We start from the raw sequence: 24,429 nt of genomic DNA, 5'->3' as shown, positions 1-24,429 counted from the left end.
TTTTGTGTGTGTGTGTATTTTTTTGGGGAAAAAAAGTAGTGTTTTTTGTAGCTTCATGAAATTAATTTTTAGGTACTTAATTCATATTTATGCAGGCTTCCAATAAAAAGTTTCATTATGTAATTAGGTTCTGTGGAGAAAAAAATATATCGATTCAGAACACTATTATGTATTTTTTTTTCTGCATTAAAAACTTTCATTGTCTGTGTTTTTGGAGAAAAAAAATAAAATATATCAGTGCTCATAATTTTGTGTGTGTCTGTTTTTGAAAAAAAATCGGTATTTTCTGTATTTTCATTAAATTAATTTTTAGATTCTTAATTTTTAGGTTTTTAATTAAACAGTTTGACACCTATGTGTAATTAGTTTCTGAGGCGAAAAAAATATATTGATTATGAACACTATTAGGTATTTTTATTCTTCATTAAAAAGTTTCATTGTGTGTGTGTTTTGGGGAAAAAAAAAAAATTCAGTGTTGTTAATTTTGTGTGTGTGTGTATTTTTTGGGAGAAAAAAAGCAGTGTTTTTTTGTATTTTCATTAAATTAATTTTTAGGTTCTTAATTCATATTTATGAAGGCTTGTTTGAATAATTTGGCACCATGACGTAGTGTAAAAGAGACCCAGTAATCAAAGAAACACAAACATAAACTCAACCCAAACAACACAAATTCACATACATTGTTGAGGATATATAGTTGATAGTTACTCACAGATCAACAAATCATAGATAAAACCACAAAAAAACATAATTAATTAAAATTAGAAATTTAAAAGAGGTGGCAGTGCTTCTTTCCTCGTACAGTTGAAAACAACCATATGAAAAAACAAAGGTTTTTTTTTAAGAGTAGTTACAAATATGAAAAGCGACTTTACTCCCATGTCTTCTCCACTTTTTTTTTTTGTTACAGTGTCTTCTCCATCGTCTCTTCTGGGAAAATGAAGAAAATGGCACAAAACCCATTTTTGTTTTTTTGCAACAGAGAGCCTATAAACATCACAACAACTCTGAAATATAATTCCCCAGAAACTGCATTTCATTGCAAAGAGAGACCCAATGAAAACCCAAACGAAGATTGTTTCCCGCTTGGAATGTTTGAGTTTTGTAGGCCGTAATTAGCAGACCGAAATTGAGATTTCTTCTTCCCCGAAAGACGACGATAACCCGAAGGAGAAACCCAACTGACAATTCCTCATTTTGATATACATATTAACCGGTGATTTAGAAATTCAGTGGGAAAAGAAAAACAAAGAGAGTGCAGGGGAAATGCTTACCAAATCAAATAGGGAAGATCACATACACACATATTTAGAAATTCAGTGGGAAAAGAAAAACAAAGAGGGTGCAGGGGAAATGCTTACCAAATTAAATAGGGAAGATCACATACACAGTAGTGCATGCTATTCACAGCAGATGCTGAGGAGGATAGGGCCAATTCTTGGGTTGATTGGGCTGTTGGAAAGTATCCCCGTGAGCAAGCTCCTTGGATATATGTTACTGTTGGAAAATTTCAAATCATAATGTCTACATGTTTCCATCAATAAAACTTAAAAAAAAAAATCACATTATAAACATGAAGATGAAGATTTTGATATGGCGGTTTCTATGAAAAAGAAATTTACAGAATTTATAAACAAAACATATATGGAAGTTCAGAATTGGTTTGATTGAGATATGTGAGGAACGTGGGTGGGGTGGGGTGGGTGGATTTGGATGTATTTATTTATTTATTTTTATTATGTAATTACAGGTGGCTAAAGTTGGTGGAGACAAAAGTTGGGCTTCATGACACCAAAATTGGTGTTGGCTTTTAATAATAGAATAGATATATATATATGTATTTGGTTTTCAAACCACAAACCTGCCCTTCTTCTCTCTCTCGTCAGCGTTTCTCCCTCTCCCTCTCTCTCTCCCTCTCCCTCTCTGCTGCTGCTCTTCCCTCCCTCTCTCACCGTCGCTGGCCACCATCAGTCCCCACCGTCGCATATCGCCACCGCCATCGCCGAAATCACCACCAACACTGCCGCAAATCACAGGTTTGTCTCTGTTGCGCTCGGTCCTCTCCCTCGTTGTCGATCTGGGTCTCTCTCTCTTTGCCGAGCCATCTCTCTGGTTCCCTCTCTCTCTCTCTCTCTTTCTCCCTTCCCCCATTTCCCCATTTCTCACACTTCATTTAGGGTTTATATGATTTTTTTAGTTTAATTTTGTGTTGATTTCGTTAATAGGTTTGGTTGAAGTGTTTGATTTCTATGGAATTATGATATTCTTCATGTCGAAAATGGGTTTGATTTTAGTTTTATGGGTTTGATTTTCGTTTTATGGGTTTGATAGAGAAGAAATTTAGAAGATTCAAACCCATAATCAATGACCAATCTCGAAATTTATAAGATTAAAGCAAAATGGAATATTGGTTTTAGTGATAGCAATCTGATGCAGTGATCATATGCTATTGATCTCCCTTCTTGAATTGTAATTTTCTTGTAATTTCTGAGTTTATTTTATTACTTTATCAATCTTATTTGCTATATTATCTTCAGTAATTTTCCTTTAGGAAAGGTTTGATTATTCTGTGCCTCTTCTAGTTCCCAAGGGGAGCCACAGCAATGGAGAACACTGTAGAGATGGACATTGACAACAACTCCAAGTTCCAACTACACCACCAACACCAACCACCCAACCAACACAAATACTGTAGCATGTCAATGACTTTCAGATACCATATTTAAGGTGTTAATGTTAGTTCCGTTATTATTAAATCATTCATTTAGGCATTTGTACAAGAATAAAAAGTATAGTTAAAAGTTTGAACTGAGAAAAAATTATCATTTTGTCAATAGTTTTTATCATAATTTCTTTGAAGAGGAATAAAAATTGAGTAATTAGTGATCTCACTTGCTCATATTGAATCAATTCACCCAAATTTGAAGTAGTTTTGAACATGAGTTGAGAACTATTTTTGTTCTTTATCTATTGATGCAACCTGAGGGTCTGATAGATTATTGGTAGAATGGCCTCAAATTCAAATACTTCTGTGACTCATACTTTCAGCTAAATTCTTCTCTGGATTACCTTCTACACCCTAGTATCGATTACCAAACTAGTCTGGCATAAGATATATCTATTTTTCAAAAAAAGAAATTGGTGAAAAAGAAAAGCCTTGCTTTAGTTATAATGAACTATTAAATTTACTTTTTGCCTTTGTTTTAATTTTGGTTGTGTAATATGCTCTAGATCTATCATGAACTACATTGTTTCCAGAATTGTTTCTTTCTTAATTTCATGCCCCTGTCAACATGATATTGCTTGATTGGCTTCTGATTAAAGAATAAGTTTTACATATTTCTGTTTGCATGGCTATATTATGAGACCATGATTGCAGAAAATTCAATCTTTACTATCTCTCTCTTTCTCTTTTTTTTTTCTTTTTTTTTTTTCATCAAATTTGAGTGAAAGATTGATTAACAGATTGATATGATATGGAACATTCCAATCCATACTTTCCCTTTTCAGCAAAAAGAAATATTTTTTTTTTGAAAAATTCCAAACTTATGTAAAAAAAAATGTTCTAACCATTTTTTTATGAAATACAATTATCTGCTTATGAAAGCCAAGGTCCTTCATAATGTAAGTTACAAGATTTTAAAATTTTGTAATGATCATGTTATAGCTGAGGAAGATCCTGGTTTTCTGATAAATCACTTCAAGGGTAGTGTACAAGTAGAGTGCCACCAAAAGTACTTTTAGGCCTTGCTGAGAAGCTCTACTAATGTGATGGCTAGAAGAGCTTTATGGAAATGGAATCAACAGAAATCTAATTAACTGATTCGAGTGAGTTCTGTATGACCACAGTGGTGATGAATATTTAGTGCCTATCCTAGTAAAGATAGTTTTGGATGAAAACCATTTAATTTTTGACAACTCAAATAAACTAGAGTCTGTCTAAGATGATGTTTGACGTTTCATGTTCTCTACTGGTAGAAGGTAGGCTGCTTGTCTTGATTTTCTGGATCCTAGGCATAACTATATTTACTGATTGATGCCTCCCTGTGTCACTGAGCCACTGTAAAGGAAACCTCAATTTGACTTAGAAATTGTTAATGGCCAAATGTTGTAAAAAAATCATATGCTTGCCCATAAAATCCTAGAATTTCCCAAGAGTTTGTCAAGGACAAAGATATCACAAGAGTTTAGATTCCATAAATAAAATCACAAGTTTAGATTTCATGTTACTTGTGATACTTGAATTATTTATTTTGGTTATATTTTGGTCCAATATTCTCACTACTCGGCATGCAGTTTCTTGTGTACATGTGAGTGAGACTGTATCTTCATATAAACTCAATTTCCGTTCTTTTGCTTTTTCTGCTTAGCTTTCTGAAGGAGTGCTTTTAAATTGTTGCAGCTTGGTGATCATTGGATGGATACTCATTACAGGAACATTTATTTTGTGTGGCATATTTCTTCTTCTACACAAGTAAGTTCCATCATGGCATTCTGCATATAAAAATTCCTCATTCACATATTTGGTTTCCTTTCACATATTTTGTCTGTTTGACTTGATTGGAGAAGTCTCATACACAAATCCTGACGGTAGCAATCTATTGACCTCTTTGCCATTGCTTTATTTTTGTTGGTCAAGGTGAAGAGCAATGGTAGAAACATATGTTGAAAATGATTCTTGTCATGGGAAATAGTCCACAAGTAGCAATTTTCTTGTATGATTTACCATGGAAAATTGTTCTCATTAGCATAAATGTTGCTGCTTATGGACATTTTTCAATATGAATTTATTTTGTGAAAGAAAGAGATTATAGAGGTCATGGTAATTCAGTATAAACTTATTTCTGAAATGGCAATTGCTAATTGAGATAATACTTACATCAAACATCATTTGAATAAAAAGAAGTTGAATTAAATTGTGAAGTTGATAATACTTTGATTAGTAATTTACAATCTCCTTTGTACATTCAGACAGCTTTTGTTGTTGTACACTGCTGGTCATATGAAATATTATTTTATCCTTTGTGGTTGTGCTGATCATTTTCATGGAAATGGCAGGGCAGCACAAACTTGGAGGCCATTCAGATTATTAAGTAGCCTGGAGGATCACTAAAGGATTCATTTTCAGATGAGGGGTGGGTATCTTAACTTATGAAATTCATTTGATGTGATTTAGCTAGCATTGCTTTCATACCTAATATAGAGGGGGTCTTGCTTTTACCAGACTTTTGGCTGATGAGTTCCTTCTTGTATGTTTATGCTTTCTTTGACATTTCTAAAACTCTTAGTCCTTGTATTAATCTTTTGACATGTCTACAACTGCATAGACAGCTTTACCCAAATCTCTTTTTGGTTGCTGAGAAAAGCTAGGGATTATTTTGAATGTTAAAATTTGCATATTTTGAGGTTTCAGCACATAAAAATGTCTGCTCAACTCAGTCTCACTTTGGCTTTGTTGAGTTGGTTTTCTTCTGCTGTGGCTACTAGTTAGTATGACTTTTATACCTCAAAAAGAAATAAAAAAATCTAGAGATTAGAGGAAAGTGAGAGGGTAATTTATGATCTGGAGTTGGGCCGAGGTAACGGCCGAGCAGGTTGAGGGCCCAACGGTGCATGGGGCCGAGCTGATCAACTATCCGCCCGGAAAGGGGCTGCCAGAACTTGGGCCGGGCAGAGTTTGGACTGTGTGCCACCCCGGACCGTACAGAAACTGCTCGGCGAGGAAGTGACCGATCGGACCAGGCTGCTCGGTCCGAGGATGGTCGAAGCCAGACAGACCGAGTGACCGGCGCCCGGAAAGGCGTGGTCAGCCGAGGTAGTTGTATGACCGGCAGAAAGGCCGATCAAAGTTAGTATCCGGGCTAGGCTCGGCCGGGATGCCGCTTAGCCCGGTCCTCCGTGTGTTTAACCGGTTAGGCGCTTGAAGTATGAAGCATGGTATGACCGAGGTAGGGCAGCTCGGCTGCCGAGCTCCAGCTGTGATGACAGGCAGTTGAGATTAGGTGATGAATGGCATGGTTTACGCTGACAGATGGGATAGCAGAGCCACGTGTCAGGAGATGGCAGGGAGTGGATATGGGGCTCAGTAGGTATATAAGCATGTCTGCGCCCCCCATACGCGATACACGAACATCTCTTTAAGGAATTCTTACACCCAAACTCTCTCTCCCTTCTCTCTAGCTATCCTCTGTGTGTGTGTTCTAACTTGATCGTCGGAGGGTTTTTCCGGCCACACACCGCCGGGCAGCTCACCGTTACTTGCTCGCAGGTGATCGGACATCGACGGAGCTCGGAAGAAAGGAGTACGGGCTTGCCGGAATATTTGCTCCCCGTACAATTGGCGCCGTCTGTGGGAAGTTTTCAGACAAAACCTTGTCTTCCAGGCTCGTCTGATCGCCGTCCATGGCGAATAACGACGAGTTTCCGTTGTCCGCCATCGACGGAGCCACCCCGGAGTATACCCGAAGGAGAGAGGGACCTCCTGCCGTCCATCCAATGGCTGACTTGGGGACGCCCACTGGAGGACAGTCAGGAGACGCGCGGGATAAGCGCGGAAGGAGTCATGGTCATTCACGGAGTCCAGACGGTCACCGGCGGAGGAGAGACTCGCACGCCAGGCGACTGGAAAACAAGTTAAGGGACCAAGACGCTGTCATCAGGCGGATGGCGGCGGAGATGGAGGATCTTAAGCGGCATGTCAAGGGGAAAGGTGTAGCTGGAGTGGGAGACCATAGTGAGCGCACCCCATCCCGCCGGTCGGGCGATCAGAGTCAGCGACGTACTCAGTCCATTTCCATCACCAGGAGTTACCAGGTTGGTGATTCCGACGTGCATGCAGAAAAGTCTAGCGCGCAAGACAGCACCTACAAACCCTCACGTCCGGCGACGACGTCGAGGTACTCTTATTCTGCTCAGTTAGAGGACCTACGGGCAGTGTTAAGGGAGCGGGCTCGCCGGCGCGAAGCCCAGAGAATACCAGCTTTCCAGCGGCTCTCCTACGGGGTTCACGCCAGCGAGGAGGTCGGAATGCCTCCACCCCGCCAAGCAGTGCCAATATTTGAAGATACAGACCTGGCCAGGCTGAGTGCCACCCCTTTTTCCCTGGAAATAGAAACAACACCGCTTCCGGCAGGCTTCCACCAGCCTAAGTTCACGCTCTACGACGGCAAAACCGATCCTTATATGCATGTGAGCCACTTCCGACAAGTCATGGCCGGACATAGGCGAAATGACGGACTTATGTGCCTAATCTTCCCGTCTAGTTTGGGTGAGCTGGGCTTAAAGTGGTTTGAGAGGTTGCCGGAAGGGAGCATACAACGGTGGCATCAGTTGGCCGAAGCGTTTGTTACGCGCTTCAAAACCAACACAAAAACACCAAAGGAAGTCGATCACTTGCTAAGTGTCAAGAGGAACCGTGCGACACACTGAAGGCATACAATTCAAGGTATTGGGAAACCTTCAACGAGATCCTGGATTGCCCGGTCAACCTTGCAATCACGCAATATAAGCGTGGTCTCCCGGTCGGACATAGACTGCGGGACTCGCTTACCATGCACCAGCCGACCTCCATGGGCCAGCTCATGCAGCGCATCAATGAGCACATCCGAGTAGAGGATGATGCGTCAGCTTCCACCGTGAAGGCAACTCCGGTCGGAACAGACAAGAAGACAGCAGGCAAAGTGCACGCAGTTGGGCAAGAGTCCAGCCGCTCAAATGACCGAGCAGAGGAATCAGACCGAGGTTCAAATTGTAAAAACCGGGGTAGAGGACGTCGGAATGACCGGGATGATTACCCCCGAGATGACGTTGAGGACGCAAACAGAAGAATGAAGGCGAGGACTGGCATAACCACGGTCTTCAAGATTCCAATCTATCGCATACTTAGTGAAATCCGAGACGAGGAGTATGTCCGGTTTCCTGCTAAGCTGGGCGATGGACAAAAGGGCTACAATCCGCGGTATCGTTGTACGTTTCACCGGGAGAGAGGCCACCGGACTGAGGATTGTTTGCCTTTGCGACAACACTTGGAAGAACTGGTTGCGGCCGGACATCTGGACCTTCACATTGATGGCGGCGTGAAACCGAATCAGGCTCCGGTCGATCCCAGGGGACAGGGTGACCGAGATGCACCACCACAAGGAGTTATTAATGTCATCCACGGCATCGTGGAACCGGAGCGTGTTTGCGAACTCCGGGGCATGATCAAGAAGGCAGAGCATATGAGGGAAGTTTTGTCGGTACAGCCTGCCATCAAAAGGGGGAAGACAGAAGAGAAAGACGTGATTAGTTTCACCTCAAGGGATTTAGAGCGCATCCAGACGCCGCACAACGATGCTCTTGTAGTAACACTACGCGTCAAAGAATTTGATGTTAGACGGATCTTGATCGATCAGGGTAGTTCGGTCGAGATCATGTATTATGATGCGTTCAAACAGCTCAAACTCCGTGAGACAGACTTGGCTCCGGCCACTTCGCCACTGGTTGGATTTAACTCGTAGCCGGAGTGGCCATTGGGAAAGATTATCCTGCCGGTCAAAGCGGGATCCGTGGTCAAGCAAGTGGAGTTTTGGGTGCTACAAGTGCCTTCAACGTACAACCTTATCCTTGGAAGAGGATGGCTTCACGCCATGCAAGCCGTAGCATCGACCTATCACCAGGTGATGAGATTCCCCTCGGCTATGGGGGCAATCGAGGAGATTTGCGGTGATCAGGTCATGTCCAAGCAATGCTTCGTGGCGGTCAACGGGAGCCGGGCTGCCAAAGGATTCGTTCAAATGATTGAGGGACCGGAGGACCGGAGTGTCTTGGATGATGTTGGCGCCAAAGCCGAAGACAAGGCTGTTGAAGAATTGGTTGAGGTGCGGATTGATGCCGAGCAGCCGGACAAATTCTTCTTGCTCGGTTCAAGTCTCTCGGCCATGGAGAGAACCGAGATGATTAAGTTTTTGATGGCGAATATCGAAGTCTTTGCATGGTCGCCCTACGACATGCCTGGCCTTGACCCAAGCTTTATCTGCCATCACCTCAATGTCTTCCCTGGAGCAAAGCCAGTCATCCAGCGAACAAGGAGATCGGCGCTGCATTACGCCGAGGTAGTAGCAGAGGAGGTGAAGAACTTGCTTGAGGCACGAGCAATACAGGAAGTGCACTACCCTCGGTGGATTTCCAACACGGTAGTGGTGCCTAAGAAGAATGAAAAGTGGCGAGTTTGTGTCGACTACAAGACAGTCAACCGAGCTTGTCCAAAAGACAGCTTCCCTTTGCCGCGCATTGACCAGCTAGTGGATTTGACGGCTGGACACAGTCGACTCAGTTTCTTGGATGCGTACCGCGGCTATCACCAGATTGCCATGCATGGGCCTGACCAAGAGATCACCTCTTTCACGACTCCAAGGGGACTCTTCTGCTACCGAGTTATGCCCTTTGGTTTGAAAAACGCCGGAGCAACCTTTCAGAGGATGGTGACCAAAATGTTTGCACCTTTGCTCGGCCGGACAATGGAGGCTTACATCGATGATATGGTGGTAAAGAGCCGACATGAGGCAAACCATTTGTCCGACCTAGCCGAGATGTTCGCCATTCTGAAGAAGCACAAGCTGCGCTTGAACGCCTCGAAGTGTGCCTTTGGCGTGGGATCCGGGAAATTTTTGGGATTCTTAGTCACGAACCGAGGCATCGAAGCAGACCCTACTCAGATCAGAGCCGTGCAAGAGTTGAAGCAGCCCAGCTCGGCTAAGGACATGCAGCATCTGGCCGGGATGGCCGCCGCGCTTAATCGATTTATAAGCCGGTCATCAGATCGCTGCCGCCCTTTCTTTCAAGCATTGAAGTCAAAGTTCTCATGGGATGACGAGTGTGACCGAGCTTTGGCCGAGCTCAAGGAATATTTGTCTTCTCCGCCGCTGTTGGTTACACCAGAGCCAGGTGAGGAACTCTACCTTTACCTTGCCGTCTCCCAGCACGCAGTAAGTGCGGTGTTAGTCCGGGCTGAAGGAATCAAGCACCTCCCAATTTTTTACGTAAGTAAGACCTTGCTGCCGGCTGAGACGAGGTACTTGCCGCTGGAAAAGCTTGCGTTGGCACTGATGATGGCTTCGAGGAAATTGGCACATTATTTTCACGCCCATACCATCGTCCCCTCAAGGCCTTGTTTGAACGCGCAGACTTTTCAGGCTGAATTTTAAAATGGGCGGTCGAGTTGGGACAGTTCCATGTGAAGTTCCAGCCGCGCACCGCAATCAAAGCCCAAACCTTGGCCGATTTTGTAGCCGAGTTCTCACCTGGCACTCATCCGGTATGCCCTGTCGACATTGCCGAGGCAGATGATGAGACGCACGCAATGCCAACCGAGGAACAACCAGTTGACGAGGGAAGCGCCGCGGAGTTAGTGCGCACCATCGAAGTTCCCTCAGTTTGCACGGTCATGCCACCCGGCGATGCGATGACGGAGTTGTGTATCACCAACCCATCCACTCTGTCCGGTACCGCATCACCAAGGAGGCAAGGAATGGTTCCACACAGCTCAGAAATTGATGATTCGCCTACGGACTTGGGCATTCTGAACCAACTTGCTGAGTCCGGTGCCGAATCATCAAGGGGGGAAGGAATGGTTCCAGACAGCTCAGAACCTGCGGCCGGCTTCATACCACAACCTGATGATTCGCCTACGGACTTGAGCATTACAGACCAACTTGCTGAGTCCGGTGTCGAATCACCAAGGGGCACTGAATTTGAACCGGTCAACACCAAACTTGACACCGCACAGCCGGGCAGTTGTGATCCCATTGCCCTTCGCAACTCGCAGGACCCATCTGACTGTTGGAAGCTTTTTGTGGGGGATATGTGGAAGCTTTTTGTTGATGGAGCGTCCAACCGCCATGGTGCCGGCCTAGGTATTGTTCTTATATCCCCGGACGGCCTAACCATTGAGCATTCTATCACACTTGGCTTCCCGGCGTCTAACAACGAGGCTGAGTACGAGGCGCTTCTCGCCGGGCTCAAGAGCGCAATTCAAATGAAGGCTGCCGAGCTCCTGGTATACAGTGATTCCCAGCTTGTGGTTAACCAAGTTTCGGGGACTTATGAAGCGAAGGACGATAGGATGGCGAAGTACCAAGCTCTGGTCAGGGACCATATCAAGCAGTTTGAGGCAATCAGAGTCCAACGGATTGGCCGGGAAGAAAACAGCCGAGCTGATGAACTCGCCGGCCTCGCTTCCATGGTAGATAGTACGTCTCCAAACCCCCTATTAATTGACTTTCTTCCGCGGCCGAGCATTGAAAACGCCGGGCAGACGGATGTACTCTGCGCCGAGTTAGGTCCTTCCTGGATGGACCCCTTGATCTTGTTCCTCAGAGACCGGACTCTTCCAACAGACAAGAAAGAAGCACACAAAATCCGGGTGAAGTCAGAGCGGTTTTGGCTCTCTCCATCTGGCGCGTTGTATAAGAAGTCCTTCACCGGTCCTTACCTCAAATGCGTGCACCTGAATAGTGTGGAGGCCTTCTTGTTTGAAATTCATGAAGGCATTTGTGGCAGCCACATAGGGGGCAGGTCCTTGGCCTACCGAGCTATTTCGCAGGGATACTGGTGGCCGTGCATGCAGGCCGACGCGCAAAAATATGTCCGCAAGTGCGAAAAATGCCAGAAATTCGCCCATCAGATCCACCAGCCTGCCAGGGAACTTCTTCCCCTCACCAGTCCTTGGCCTTTCGCCATGTGGGGGCTAGATATAGTGGGACCACTGCCAACAGCACCGGGCAACCGGAAATTCTTCATCGCGGCCACAGATTACTTCACAAAGTGGGTTGAAGCTGAGCCCTTGGCAACCATCAAAGAGAAAGACGTGAAGCGATTTGTCTGGCAGAACGTGGTTACGCGGTTTGGCGTCCCCAAGATTTTGATCTCTGACAACGGCACCCAGTTTGACGGTCGCCTATTCAGAGGATTTTGTGAAGATTTGAAGATAGAATTCTACAACTCCACCCCGGCCTACCCACAGTCCAATGGCCAAGCCGAAGCATCAAACAAGACTATACTAGATGGGTTGAAGAAACGGCTGGAAAAGGCTAAGGGCAAATGGGCTGAAGAATTACCTAGCGTCCTTTGGGCATACCGAACAATCCCGCGACGTTCGACCGGGGAAACTCCATTTGCTTTGGCTTATGGCATGGAGGCGGTCATACCTTTGGAAGTTGGAATGCCCACCCTTAGAAGCGAAAGTTTCGAGCCCGAGCTAAATACCGAGGCTATTGCCTTGGAGCTCGACCTAGCGGAAGAGCGCCGGGAGAAAGCCCTCATCCATGTGGCCGCCTACCAACAAGAGCTCTCCAAGAAATATAACAAGACAGTGCACCCCAGACCGTTCAAAGTTGGAGATTGGGTTTTGAGGAAGATTATGGGCAACACCCTGGTGCCAGGAGAAGGCAAACTAGGGGCAAATTGGGAAGGACCCTACAAGATCACTGGTCTAGCTGGCAAGGGGGCTTACCACTTGGAGGATCTAGAGGGAAGAGCCATACCCCGGCTATGGAATGCGGCCAACGTGAAATTGTATTATTTTTAAGCTTTTACTTTCCTCTTTTTGTAAAGAAATTTTTTGGTTTGCAAAGCAGAATGTAATTTTTTTTGTCAAATTATAGAAGTAATTTTGCTTTAGCACTTGGATTATTGTTACGGACCGAGATGATGTACTCCGGTTGGAAGAGTTGGTGTCTTGCCCAACTTAGGATTCCCAACCGAGATGATGTACTCCGGTTGGAAGAGTTGGTGTTGCCCAACTTAGGATTCCCAACCGAGATGAGGTACTCCGGTTGGAAGAGTTGGTGTCTTGTCCAACTTTGGATTCCCAACCGAGATGATGTACTCCGGTTGGAAGAGTTGGTATCTTGCCCAACTTAGGATTCCCAACCGAGATGATGTACTCCGGTTGGAAGAGTTGGTGTTGCCCAACTTAGGATTCCCAACCGAGATGAGGTGCTCCGGTTGGAAGAGTTGGTGTCTTGTCCAACTTTGGATTCCCAACCGAGATGATGTACTCCGGTTGGAAGTGTTGATTTGTTCGACTTTGTTACAGCCGAAGTGGCTATTTCGGTTCATGAATTTGTCTTGTTCTGCTGAAGTGCTTAGACCGTGTTATGTATTCCGGTCGACAAAGTGTTCAAACGATGAGTTATACCGAGATGTTTTGCTGAAGACAGAACTGATTACAACCGTGCATACACTTGCAAAAATTTGAATTTTCATTGATAAGAAATTCATTACAAACGGAGGGGACAGAGCCCGGTTACATCAAAAGAGTTGGAAGCAAAAATACAAAAACAAGGAAAAAGAACACTAAACTAGGGGGTAGAGATTGGTGAACTCGTCTTCGCCGGCATCAAGGTTGATGGCAGGGCTGACTTCTTGGGCACCGGGCTCAGCACTGCCGGGCTGTTCTGGCACCTCGGCCTCCTCTGCCTTCGAATCTGTGTCGTCCTCTCCATCTTCAAGTCCCTCCTCGGCCTCCGCTTGCAAAGCGCTGAATACATCGTTTGCGTAAGGCACAAGGTAGACCGGTAGAGAAGCTGGAGGAGGGTTGGCAAATACGTCGGTGTCGGAGCCTTGGCCGAGGTGTTCGCAGGCGGACTTCCAACCGGCCTTGAAGTAGATGTCTTGTGTTGCAAAGACCTGCTTCTTGTAGCTCTGCTCGGCCTCGTTGAACCCGGCGTTGTTGGCAGCCCGGCAAGTTTTCCTCTTCGTCTTCTTCAAGGTGTCAACCTCGGCCTGGAGCTCACTTTGTTTTTTCTCGGCTGCGTTCAGCTGACCGAGTAGTTTGTTATTGTCAGCGTTTGCTATCTGGAGGGAAGCCTTAGCCCGGCCGAGCTCGGCTTGAAGGCTCTCTACCTGGCTGGCTGTGTCGTTTGCCTTTTGCCTAAGCCGGTGGATGCGCTCCAAAACCAGGTGTTGTTTTTGAATGGCCTGCAAAAAACAAAGTTGATTAGAAGCGGAACCGGGCAAACACTTGGGAAATTTTCAGAGCTGCATTGACTTACCCTGGCCATGGACTTCACGGATGACTTGACTGTTAGAATTTACCATCACCTACCACCAATTTACCATCACCTACCACCACCTACTCCTCACCTACTCCTCACCTACTACACTCACCCTCTCCTATATAATGAGCCACTCACCATTTGTAATACACAACAACACAATACATCAATCAATAATACATTTCTCTATTTCTTTTTATACATTGCATTTTTTACATGGTATCAGAGCATAAGATTTAAGCCTGTATTTCTTTGTCACCGGCGGGCAGCCGGCCGGCAACTTTGCCTTTGCTGCCCGCTGGAATTTTCTACACATACCTTCCACTCTCCGCAGCGTCTTCGGACCCCTCTCTCACCTGCCACACTTCCAAGGTCACTTTCGCAACTGGGTTTTTTTTTTTTTCTTCGTTCCTCTGACCCAAGAGAAGAAGGGTCAGACCCTTGCTATAGCCAGCAGCTGTCTTCATAGACAATATATCCTCTAATCCTCACTCTTCTCAACTGCAACTTCACTTGGTGTCTTTTCTTCAGACACTGGTTCCGTTGCCGGGACAGCATCCGTTGCTTCAGCTGCATCTGTCATCACCTCTGGAGCCTCTTCTGCAGGGACCGGTGCAGCATTAGCAACAACAGAGGAGACAAAAGAATGCAACTACCGAAGTTACTGAAGAATGCAACCACTACCCACAGACCTCCATTTGATGAACTCCATTTCCGGCAAATTCAGAGCAACAATTGGCTTGACTTCCGCTAAACTGAGGTGCTTCTGTGCTTCATCCTCCCCAAATTCGACAAGCACCAAGCTCTCTCTCTCTCTAATAATCCACCCACATGCCCCAGCTTTTTCCCTTTACACAACACCACTCCCTACGCACTCACATCTTCTTATTATTTCTTTCATTTCTTTTTATTTTTCTTTCACTTTCCCATGCCCCACGATATTTCCCTTTCCAAAAAAAAAAAAAAAAAAAAAAAAAAAACAAACAAACAAACTCTCTCGGCAGCTTTGACACATAAACAAATACACTAAAATAAACAATACCCACACTACATTGCTCCACTATTCTGCCACACACTCCCACTTTCTATATTTTAATAAGATGAATGCCTCACTTTTCCACCACACATACATGCACGACATCCACTATCTCACCTTTATTTTCATTATTATAAAACACTACCCCAATTTTATATAAACTTTTCTATTCTCACTTTTCTCCACCACCCAACACCATCATCACATTTTCCACCGCCCAACTTTCTTTATTTTATATATATATATATATATCTCTTTTTATTATATTCTTTAAAAAAAAAAAAAAAAAAAAAAAAAAAACAAAACCCCAACCCCGTTTACCAATTTGCACAACCACCCATCTTTTATTCATCTCAGGGATCAACCCCGATCACATTTTTACACCAAACAAAACAAAAAAAAAAACAAAACAAAACAACACAAACAAAAAAAAACAAAAAAAAAAACAAAACACACACAAAAAAAAAAAAAAAAAAAAAAAAAAAAAAAAAAAAACAATAACAAAACAAAACAAAAACCAAAAATACAACCAAACACATCCACAGGCGGGATTTTTCTTCTCTACTCTGCTGCCGGTCTCTTCTTCTTGCCTCCGTCCTGCGCGGTCCTTGACGGTGTTGCCTCCGTGTTTCCCACTCCACTGGGCACGATCACTCCACCATACTCCTCTACTGCAGCATATGGCGGACCTCCAAATCGGAACATCACGGTGGCCTTCCGCTTCAGCTCCTTATTTTCCGCCTTTAGCACACTTATCTCTGCTCGCGCATCCTTATACATGCGTTGGAGCAGAGCCAGCTGGGAGTTTAACTGCTGCACCTCATTTGCCCTACTCTGCAGCCGGTTCGACAAATTTGTAACCGCAGTCATGGTTTCCACACATGACTTCAGAGTATACTGATTGGCCTCAATATCAGTTTGCACCGCCATTTTTTGCTCCACCGACCGCATCGGAAAGTTCAAAGGAGCAAACCCAGAAGTGTTTAGTTGGGGTTCACTGGCCACCGCACCAGTTATTTCTCTTGTGGACTCGTTCAGTTCTGGAAAGAGCGTAAGCAGACCACGGGAAGAGGAGGCCATGTTCTGGGTAGCTGGACGGGAAGAAGAGGCCATGTTATGGTTGCTGAGTGTTTCAGAGATGGGTTGGTTACAGAGTGTTTACAGAGTGTTACCAGTGTATCTCTCTCAGCACAACGAAGAGTTTTTCAGAGCAATTCGCAGGTTTTTTGTCTCAGCCTCTGCCTCAGCCTCAGGTTCAGTCTTGGTTATATAGCCGAGGCAGCCACGCGCATCGCGCGCCTCTTGACGCCCGACAACTTGGCACGCCTTTTGATGGCACGCCTTTTTATGGATTGAGCACGCCTTTTGATGGCACGCCTTTTTATGGATTGGGCACGCCTTTTGATGGCACGCCTTTTGAAAGATTGGGCACACCTTTTGAGGGTGCGACTTTTTAAGGGTCAGACAAGACTCTATAAACTGTCCCGACATAGATTCCGGTTAGTTTCTACAAGGGTCCGACAAGACTCTGTAAACTGTCCCGACATAGATTCCGGTTAGTTTCTACAAGGGTCCGACAAGACTCTGTAAACTGTCCCGACATTGATTCCGGTTAGTTTCTACAACGGTCCGACATGACCCCGTAAACTGTCTTCTACAACGGTCCGACATGACCCCATAAACTGTCTTCTACATCGGTCTGACACCGCCATCCAGTGTCCTCTACACCGTTATGACACCACCATACAGTTTCCTCTACAACGTTATGACACCCCCATACAGTGTCCTCTACAACGTTATGACACCACCATTCAGTGTCTTCACCAATGGTCTGACACGACCATACAGTGTCTCCTATCCTTTTTTATTTTTATGTATTTTCTTGTTTTGTTCCTCTCTTCAAACTCAAGTTGGTTAGTTTCTATCCTCCTTGAGTTTGCGGGGGGCTGTTAGAATTTACCATCACCTACCACCAATTTACCATCACCTACCACCACCTACTTCTCACCTACTCCTCACCTACTACACTCACCCTCTCCTATATAATGAGCCACTCACCATTTGTAATACACAACAACACAATACATCAATCAATAATACATTTCTCTATTTCTTTTTATACATTGCATTTTTTACATTGACCAACCGAGTGTCAGGGACGTGGTCACTGCCGACCACGTCGCTCGGTAGTAGGAATGCTTTGGACAGATCAAAGGCGAGCAGATGCTCTTTGTCAGCCTTGATCGAGGTCGTTGCCGGGATGTCCTGACCCCGGTGTTTCAACTGGGGACGCCAGGCCGGTATTGGGGCGGGGGCGTCAGTCGGGTGCTCGGTAGTTAGCTCGGCGACTAACTCGGCGGATGGGTCTGCCCGAGCCCTTTTCCCGGCGCGCCGTGCAGGGGGTTCTCGGCTGGATTGACCGGTCGTTTGAGAGGCAAGGGCGACCACAGCGCCACTGGATTGACCGGCAACGGGTGAGCGAGTTGCAACGCTCGGCAGCTCGGCGGATGTGGCGGTGAGCAGGTTCTTGATTCTGCTGCGCTTGGCCATCTCTTGTTCCTCGGTCAGGCGAACGAGGGGCACGTCTGGCAGAGTAGGATCCGGTGGAGGTGTTGGAGCTCGGAGGAAGTCGGTGACCTTACTCCGGCGGGGAGCAGAGTATCTATATGTGGGATTGTAGCTGAGCAGCTGGTTACAATCTCGGTCGCGGTAGCGAAGCGCGGTCCTGATTGCCTCTACGTTGGGGAAATTGTAGTTGGCTTGCAAGGCTTGGATGGCTGCAAAAGAAACAAGAGAATCATTAGTCTATAGAAATGTCAAGTATATAAATCGAGATAATTTGCACGGCTTACATGTGCTCCCAAAATTTTTGCTAATCATCCATCCCGGTACCTCGGCTGTCTCGTAGTTACCAGACACCCAGAAGAAATCATCGTCGTGAAGATCCTTGTCTGGTGTGCCGGTCACGATTTTCTCTCTGCCCGGTCTAATCTTGAGGTAATAGGCGAGACCGTCGCCGGTGTGGCCCAAAGTGTATTAGCGTAGGACCTCGGCTAGACCTAGGCTAATGCCTAACCGGTTGTTCAGCTCATGAACGCCGTTTATTATCCTGTACGTGTTGGTGGACACTTGGGTTGGCGCTAGCCCGGTTCGGCGTAAGAACTCGGTAATCAGTGGGTTAAGAGGGAAACGAAGGCCCCCTTCGACAATAGACAGCACGGTGAAGGGGCATTCCTCCCTACCCCAAGGCGTAGTCTCTTCTTCGGCCAGCTCGAGATGGACGTCGGCCGGGACGCCGTACTCCTCTCTGAAAGCGGCTAGCGCGGCCGAAGTATCCACTAGGAAGCGGAATTTCCCCATTTGTGGCCGACTTACTATAGCCCGGTTGATGGGTTGGGCACGGTGGTAAATTGCTGCAGCTCGGTCCTGAGAGGTTTAGGAATGACAGTGGTCCCCTTGGACTCTGCAGGAAAAGGATGGCAAGTGTAAGTGAGCGTGGTTTCGCAATAGGAGCTAGACTTCAGCTCGGTCAGTAAGGGTGCCAAACCACCTCAGTTGTCTAATTAAGGAGCTCGGTCGCCCAAGTAGACCTGATGTTAGCCCGGTTGAGCGACCAAGTCCTTTGGTTATCTCGGTTTTTGCTGTGGTTGAAACAAACATGTTGTTTGCCCGGTTTGGTTGGTTTTTTGGATCAAAAGAAGGCCCAGAGCCCGGTTCACCCCAGTTCTTCAGCGTTCTTCAGGAAGACGAAGAACACCAAGAACAGTGGGAGGTTTGGGACGTTTTCTATGGTCTATGCCCTAAAAGCTACGTTTTTGTGCCCTAATGTGTGTAATATAAAAGAAAATGGCAACAAAATAAAGGTAGAATGACTTACCAGAGAAGGGCAGGGCCTAATCCCGCAATCACGAAGAATGGCAGTCGAGTTTGAGGAAAAGGCTAGAGCTTCAGAATCATCAGAAATGGAAGCAACAGTGGGAAGAAACGGAATGATGGGGGGCATGTATGTATAGGCGAAAGAGACCGCCCAAATTCAAAATCTGACAAAAACGGCGGGTTGGCTTCTCGATGACCAATGGGAGCTTGCCACGTGTCACCATTTATGGTTACGTCAGGACTGAAGCGACGGGTTGAAGAGACGAAGAGCCAACCGAGCTACTTTTGGCGAAAAGGCTGTAAGCCGAGGAACATGACCGGGGAAGGATTGCAGATTAGCTCGGTGAAGCTTTGGCATCTTGGGAACCGGGGAAACGTCATCTCGGTCGAAGTGAGTAATCCCAGTCACGCTTTCGCGGACGGAATTAAGGGGCAATTGAGAGGGTAATTTATGATCTGGAGTTGGGCCGAGGTAACGGTCGAGCAGGTTGAGGGCCCAACGGTGCATGGGGCTGAGCTGATCAACTATCCGCCCGGAAAGGGGCTGCCAGAACTTGGGCCGGGCAGAGTTTGGACTGTGTGCCACCCCGGACCGTACAGAAACTGCTCAGCCAGGAAGTGACCGATCGGACCAGGCTGCTCGGTCCGAGGATGGTCGAAGCCAGACAGACCGAGTGACCGGCGCCCGGAAAGGCGTGGTCAGCCGAGGTAGTTGTATGACCGGCAGAAAGGCCGATCAAAGTTAGTATCCGGGCTAGGCTCGGCCGGGATGCCGCTTAGCCCGGTCCTCCGTGTGTTTAACCGGTTAGGCGCTTGAAGTATGAAGCATGGTATGACCGAGGTAGGGCAGCTCGGCTGTCGAGCTCCAGCTGTGATGACAGGCAGTTGAGATTAGGTGATGAATGGCATGGTTTATGCTGACAGATGAGATAGCAGAGCCACGTGTCAGGAGATGGCAGGGAGTGGATATGGGGCTCAGTAGGTATATAAGCATGTCTGCGCCCCCCATACGCGATACACGAACATCTCTGTAAGGAATTCTTACACCCAAACTCTCTCTCCCTTCTCTCTAGCTATCCTCTGTGTGTGTGTTCTAACTTGATCGTCGGAGGGTTTTTCCGGCCATACACCGCCGGACAGCTCACCGTTACTTGCTCGTAGGTGATCGGACATCGACGGAGCTCGGAAGAAAGGAGTACGGGCTTGCCGGAATATTTGCTCCCCGTACAGTTAGGTGTCGGTGTTTTCCTCACAATCTCTGTTTTCTTGTTGTTTGCTTTTGTTTCCTTCCAATTTTGTGTGTGTGTGTGTGTGTGTGTGTGTGTGTGTGTGTGTGTGTGTGTGTGTGTCTTTTTACAGACTTGTGTGCTCAAAGTGGACATACACTGTGATGGGTGTAGGCAAAAAGTGAAGAAGCTTCTTCAGAGGATTAAAGGTTCTCACTTTACCATGAATTACTTAACTAACTCTCCCTTCTCTGTTTTCTAGTTTATTTTTCCCCATTACTAGTTCTCTCTATTTTTCAGCTCTTTAACTGTGTTTGAAGAGTGGCGTTTTGGTTAATTTGTCCACTGATATTCCTTACTCTGGACCACAATGATGTGGGTTTTGTCTGAAATGGATAAATTTTAACAATGTGCTATGGTTAGGGCATTCAAATTCTTTTGCTTAATTATTTGATTTTGATATGATATAAGATAGTAGTGCAGTTCCCTTTTATGCAACAGATTGGAAAGATGAAAAGCATGTTGCGGCCAATCACTCACTAATGATGTGGGTTTTTTTTTTTTTGGAAAGAGCTACAGACAGTCACACTTTCAAGAACCTTGGATTTCTTTTTGCACATTATATTGTCATGGCTTCCAGTTTTGTTTTGTTTGGTTTGTTTGTCTGTTTGTTTGTTTGGTTTTTTTTTTTGTGTGTGTGTGTGTGTGTGTGTGTGTTCCTTTGATTCGGATTTATATATGATTATAGATTTATATTGATTTGATATGCATGTGTTTTTGTTTTTTTTTTGGTTAGCATAGGTATACACCTTATATACCATATGCCAATAAGAGGCAACTTATTCAGTTTGCATTGCTGCTAATTCATTAACAGCTTTGTCTATTTCTGAAAATTCTTAATTAAACTATCAATCCTAATGATAATCTTGATTTGGCAGCTTTCTCAACACTTTGCTTAAAGTAGCAATCACTGTGTTTGGTTTGAGTTTTATGGATTAAGTTTTTGAAAATTGACTTTTTTTATTTTTGTGTTTTTTTGTTTTTAGTGAATATTTTTTAAATTTTAAACATATTTTTTATTTTTTTAGATGCACCTTACTTAGATGTATCTAAAAAGTAAAAAATTTGTGAAAAAATATTTTAAAAAATTAATAAATACATAAAAATACAAAAAATATACTGAATTCTTGTATTTTTTTTATATTTTTGGTATTTAGTGAATTTTTAAAAGATTTTTTTTACAATTTTTTTACTTTTTAGGTGTATTTATGTTAGGTGTGTCTAAAAAGTAAAAAAATTGCTTAAAATATTAAAAAAATTCAGTAAAAACAAAAAAACACGGAAAATAAGAAAGTAGAATTTTCTGAAAAGTGTTTTAGAAAACTGGAAACCAAGCAAGGTGAATGGTTTTTTTTTTTTTTTTTTTTTTTCTCACTAAGTGCTGCAATTTGACATGACAATAGATGAACCTCGCCATCATGTAGATTAATGACTCTTTTTAGATATATGCTCTGTCGATGTTATTATCTTAATATTGTTTGTGATCCGTTTTTGGTCTTCAATTTTAGTGTCAGTTTGTTATGTGATTTTGGTGGAATGGTTGTTAGTGTATGGTTGGTTTGTTGATGCTAATTTTTTTTTTGAATTTCCCTTGTAAATGTTTTTATTGTGAATATATTGTCATTTTGCTGTCAATTGTTGGCTATTATAGTTTCATTAGTGGCACTAATAAGCTTGGCACAATTAAAGTTGTTTGATTGCCGGATTTTGTTAAGAGATTGGAATAGAAATAAAATTTAACAAAGAATAGAAACTGATTTTACAATCATTTGTGGTGTTGTAAATATTTGTTAGACTTTTTAGCCTTATATGTTCAAAAATTTAGGCATGGATTCATTATGCTCTTGTCGCATGGAGCCAGGTAGTAGTTGCTTCTAAACATAGACTCTTGCTCCCTCTCTCTCAAGGACTCACCATCACAATACCCCATTGCTCACCGTTGATAGTGGCACCATTTCATGTTTCCTTGACCCTTTTTGAGAGATTGTTGAATCATGTCTTCTGTTAGGATATATTTCAATAAGAATATGATTTAAAGAAACTGCAGTTGATAATTGACGATTGAAAGTGAATGTATTTTTTACAGATAAGTGCTAATGGTTAATTGTTTTTATATATATTTTTAACAGATTGCTTTTGCGTGGGCTATTGTGGATATTTATTTTTGTGTACGAAGAGCGTTTGTTTTGTATATGGAAGGCATTTATTTTTCTACATTCCTCTGTTTTGGAAATTCAGTGTTTTTGTATGTAATATATAATTTAGATGGATTATACTTGGTTAGTGTAGTTTTATATGATATTTGGAATATGATGTTACAAGTTAAAGTTTTTGGATCGTTGATAATGAAATGGATATTATTGATAATGGATTTAGATGATAATTGATAGATGTATTATTCTATATATATACAGGTTTCTTTGATAATGGAATGCATATAATTTAGAAATTAATGAAAAATATTCAATTTATGCATTTAAAAAAAATTAATATCATGTTTTTGGCCACTAAATTATTAGTAGCCAAGAAGAAAATAAATATTTTTAGCCACTAAATAGTTAGTAGCTAAAAAAAAAAATCAAATGAAAAAATAAACTTTTGGCGATTAAAATTTTAGTAGCCAAATAAAAAAATAGACTTTAGGCAACTAAATTTTTTAGTAGCTAAAAAAAATTACACTTTAGGCGACCAAAACATTTAGTAGCTAAAAAATAAGATGAAAAAAAAATAATACTTTTTGGCTACTAAATAAATTAGTCTTGGAAAATAATTTCAATTTTGGCGACTAAATGTTTTGGTCGCTGAAAATGTCATTAATTTTTTTGAAAGCTTTTTAGTGACTAAAATATTTGTCGCCAATTTAGCCTATCAACAACTAATACGTTTACTTTTGGCGACTAATTTTTTAGTCGCCAGTTTAGGACTTTGGGCGACTAAATTTTTTTTAGTCGCCAATATTTTCCCCGACAATCTTCTCGCGACCAAACTGGCAACCAAACTATTTAGTCGGGAAAACTTTTCGGCAACTAAAAATCTGACTTTTGGCGACGAAAAATTTAGTCGCCAAAAGTGTAATTTCTTGTAGTGATTGCATATGCTGTTGGAGTACTTAGTAGGTTTACTAGCAAGCCAAGTCGAGATCATTGGCTAGCCATGGAAAGAATTATGAAATATTTATCTGGTACCAAAAATTATGGTTTGTTTTATGACAAGTATCCTGTGGTACTTGAGAGATATAGTAATGCCGATTGGAACACTTTGTCAGGTGATTCTCTCTCTACCTTGAATTTTATTTTTATCTTGGGTGATGGTGCTATATGTTAGAAGTCTAAAAAACAGGCTATAATTGCTAGTTCTATAATGGAAGCTGAGCTTATAGCGTTAGTTTCAGCATGTGAGGAACCGAATTGGGTTGAGAGATTTGTTACATAAAATCCCTTTTTGGAAAAAATCAATTCTTTCTGTGTTAATTCGTTGTGATAGCACTGCTGTTATTGGTAGAGTGAACAGCTATTTTTATAATGGTAAATCCAAACCTATTAGAAGGAAACACAGTAATGTGAGATCCTATTTGAGTAATAGTATCATAACTGTGAATTATGTAAAATCTTGTGATAATTTTGCAGATCCGTTAACCAAGGCCTTGGCGAGAGATAGGATCTAGAATACATCGAGGGGGATGGATTTGAAGCCTATAAAATCATAAACCATGTATGAGGATATCCAACCTGGGGACCAAAGATCTTGTAACTAGGTTCAATGGGAAGAATGAATCATATGATGGTTGTAAAAAATGCACTCCTTAATATATTGTTGTTCATCCTTATGATGTAAGTGCATTTGTCTTATAATATTGGAGGGTTGAGTCTTTATACTCATAATGAAATTCTATAACTCTTGTTGAGTGGGGTGTGTAAATTATAGGAACGTCCTTGACAGATTTTACCTATGTGAACATGGGAGTGGGGCCACTTTCTATGAGAACAAGGCTTGTTCTCAAATATGCTCATAAAAACTGGGATAGGCACAAGACCGTAATTTGCTGGCTATTAAAACCTCATGTCAACACCTAGATTATTATGTGTGAGCAATAATACTTTATTTCTCTTAAGTAGTCATAGTTCAAGTCTGAGATCACTACTGACTCTGGAGTAGAGGTTGTTGTTTCACTAATGAAGGTTCAATGTAGAGCACA

The 24,429-nt window shown here is 43.5% G+C and overlaps 1 protein-coding gene and 1 long non-coding RNA gene across 7 annotated transcripts; one reads left to right on the top strand and one right to left on the bottom strand.

Moving 5' to 3' along the window:
• Window positions 1-1,850: 1,850 nt before the first annotated feature.
• On the top strand, window positions 1,851-24,138 carry LOC145797163 (uncharacterized). 6 transcript variants are annotated; one of them, XR_014338354.1, is made up of 5 exons: window positions 1,856-2,036; window positions 4,403-4,474; window positions 5,059-5,135; window positions 20,308-20,383; window positions 23,861-24,138. It is a non-coding gene; the product is annotated as an uncharacterized LOC145797163 (long non-coding RNA). The 6 variants fall into 6 exon arrangements; XR_014338350.1 differs by lacking the exon at window positions 23,861-24,138 and adding an exon at window positions 22,364-22,601; XR_014338355.1 differs by lacking the exons at window positions 20,308-20,383; window positions 23,861-24,138 and adding an exon at window positions 22,364-22,601 and having other exon boundaries at window positions 1,851-2,036.
• Window positions 13,224-19,075, bottom strand: LOC145797445 (uncharacterized). Its single transcript, XM_082884593.1, has 4 exons — window positions 18,950-19,075; window positions 17,209-17,877; window positions 14,034-14,057; window positions 13,224-13,959 (listed from the first exon to the last, which is right to left on the bottom strand). Exons 1-4 carry the CDS (start codon window positions 19,073-19,075, stop codon window positions 13,336-13,338), a joined length of 1,443 nt encoding a protein of 480 aa, XP_082740719.1. The 3' UTR covers window positions 13,224-13,335.
• Window positions 24,139-24,429: the final 291 nt, after the last annotated feature.

This window comes from Camellia sinensis, chromosome 8 (genome assembly GCF_055761805.1).
Source record: "Camellia sinensis isolate YWXY chromosome 8, ASM5576180v1, whole genome shotgun sequence".
NCBI lineage: Eukaryota > Viridiplantae > Streptophyta > Magnoliopsida > Ericales > Theaceae > Camellia > Camellia sinensis.
Note: the sequence above shows the minus strand (reverse complement) of the source record. Positions and strands in the feature narration are given on the sequence as shown.

Coding starts and splice junctions, on each gene's coding strand:
- LOC145797445 (XM_082884593.1), bottom strand. CDS start 19,075: ATGCCCCCCATCATTCCGTTTCTTCCCACTGTTGCTTCCATTTCTGAT. Junction 17,878..18,949: donor TTAGGCCCTGCCCTTCTCTG/GTAAGTCATTCT, acceptor ACATTTCTATAG/ACTAATGATTCTCTTGTTTC. Junction 13,960..14,033: donor CCGTGAAGTCCATGGCCAGG/GTAAGTCAATGC, acceptor TGTTTTTTGCAG/GCCATTCAAAAACAACACCT.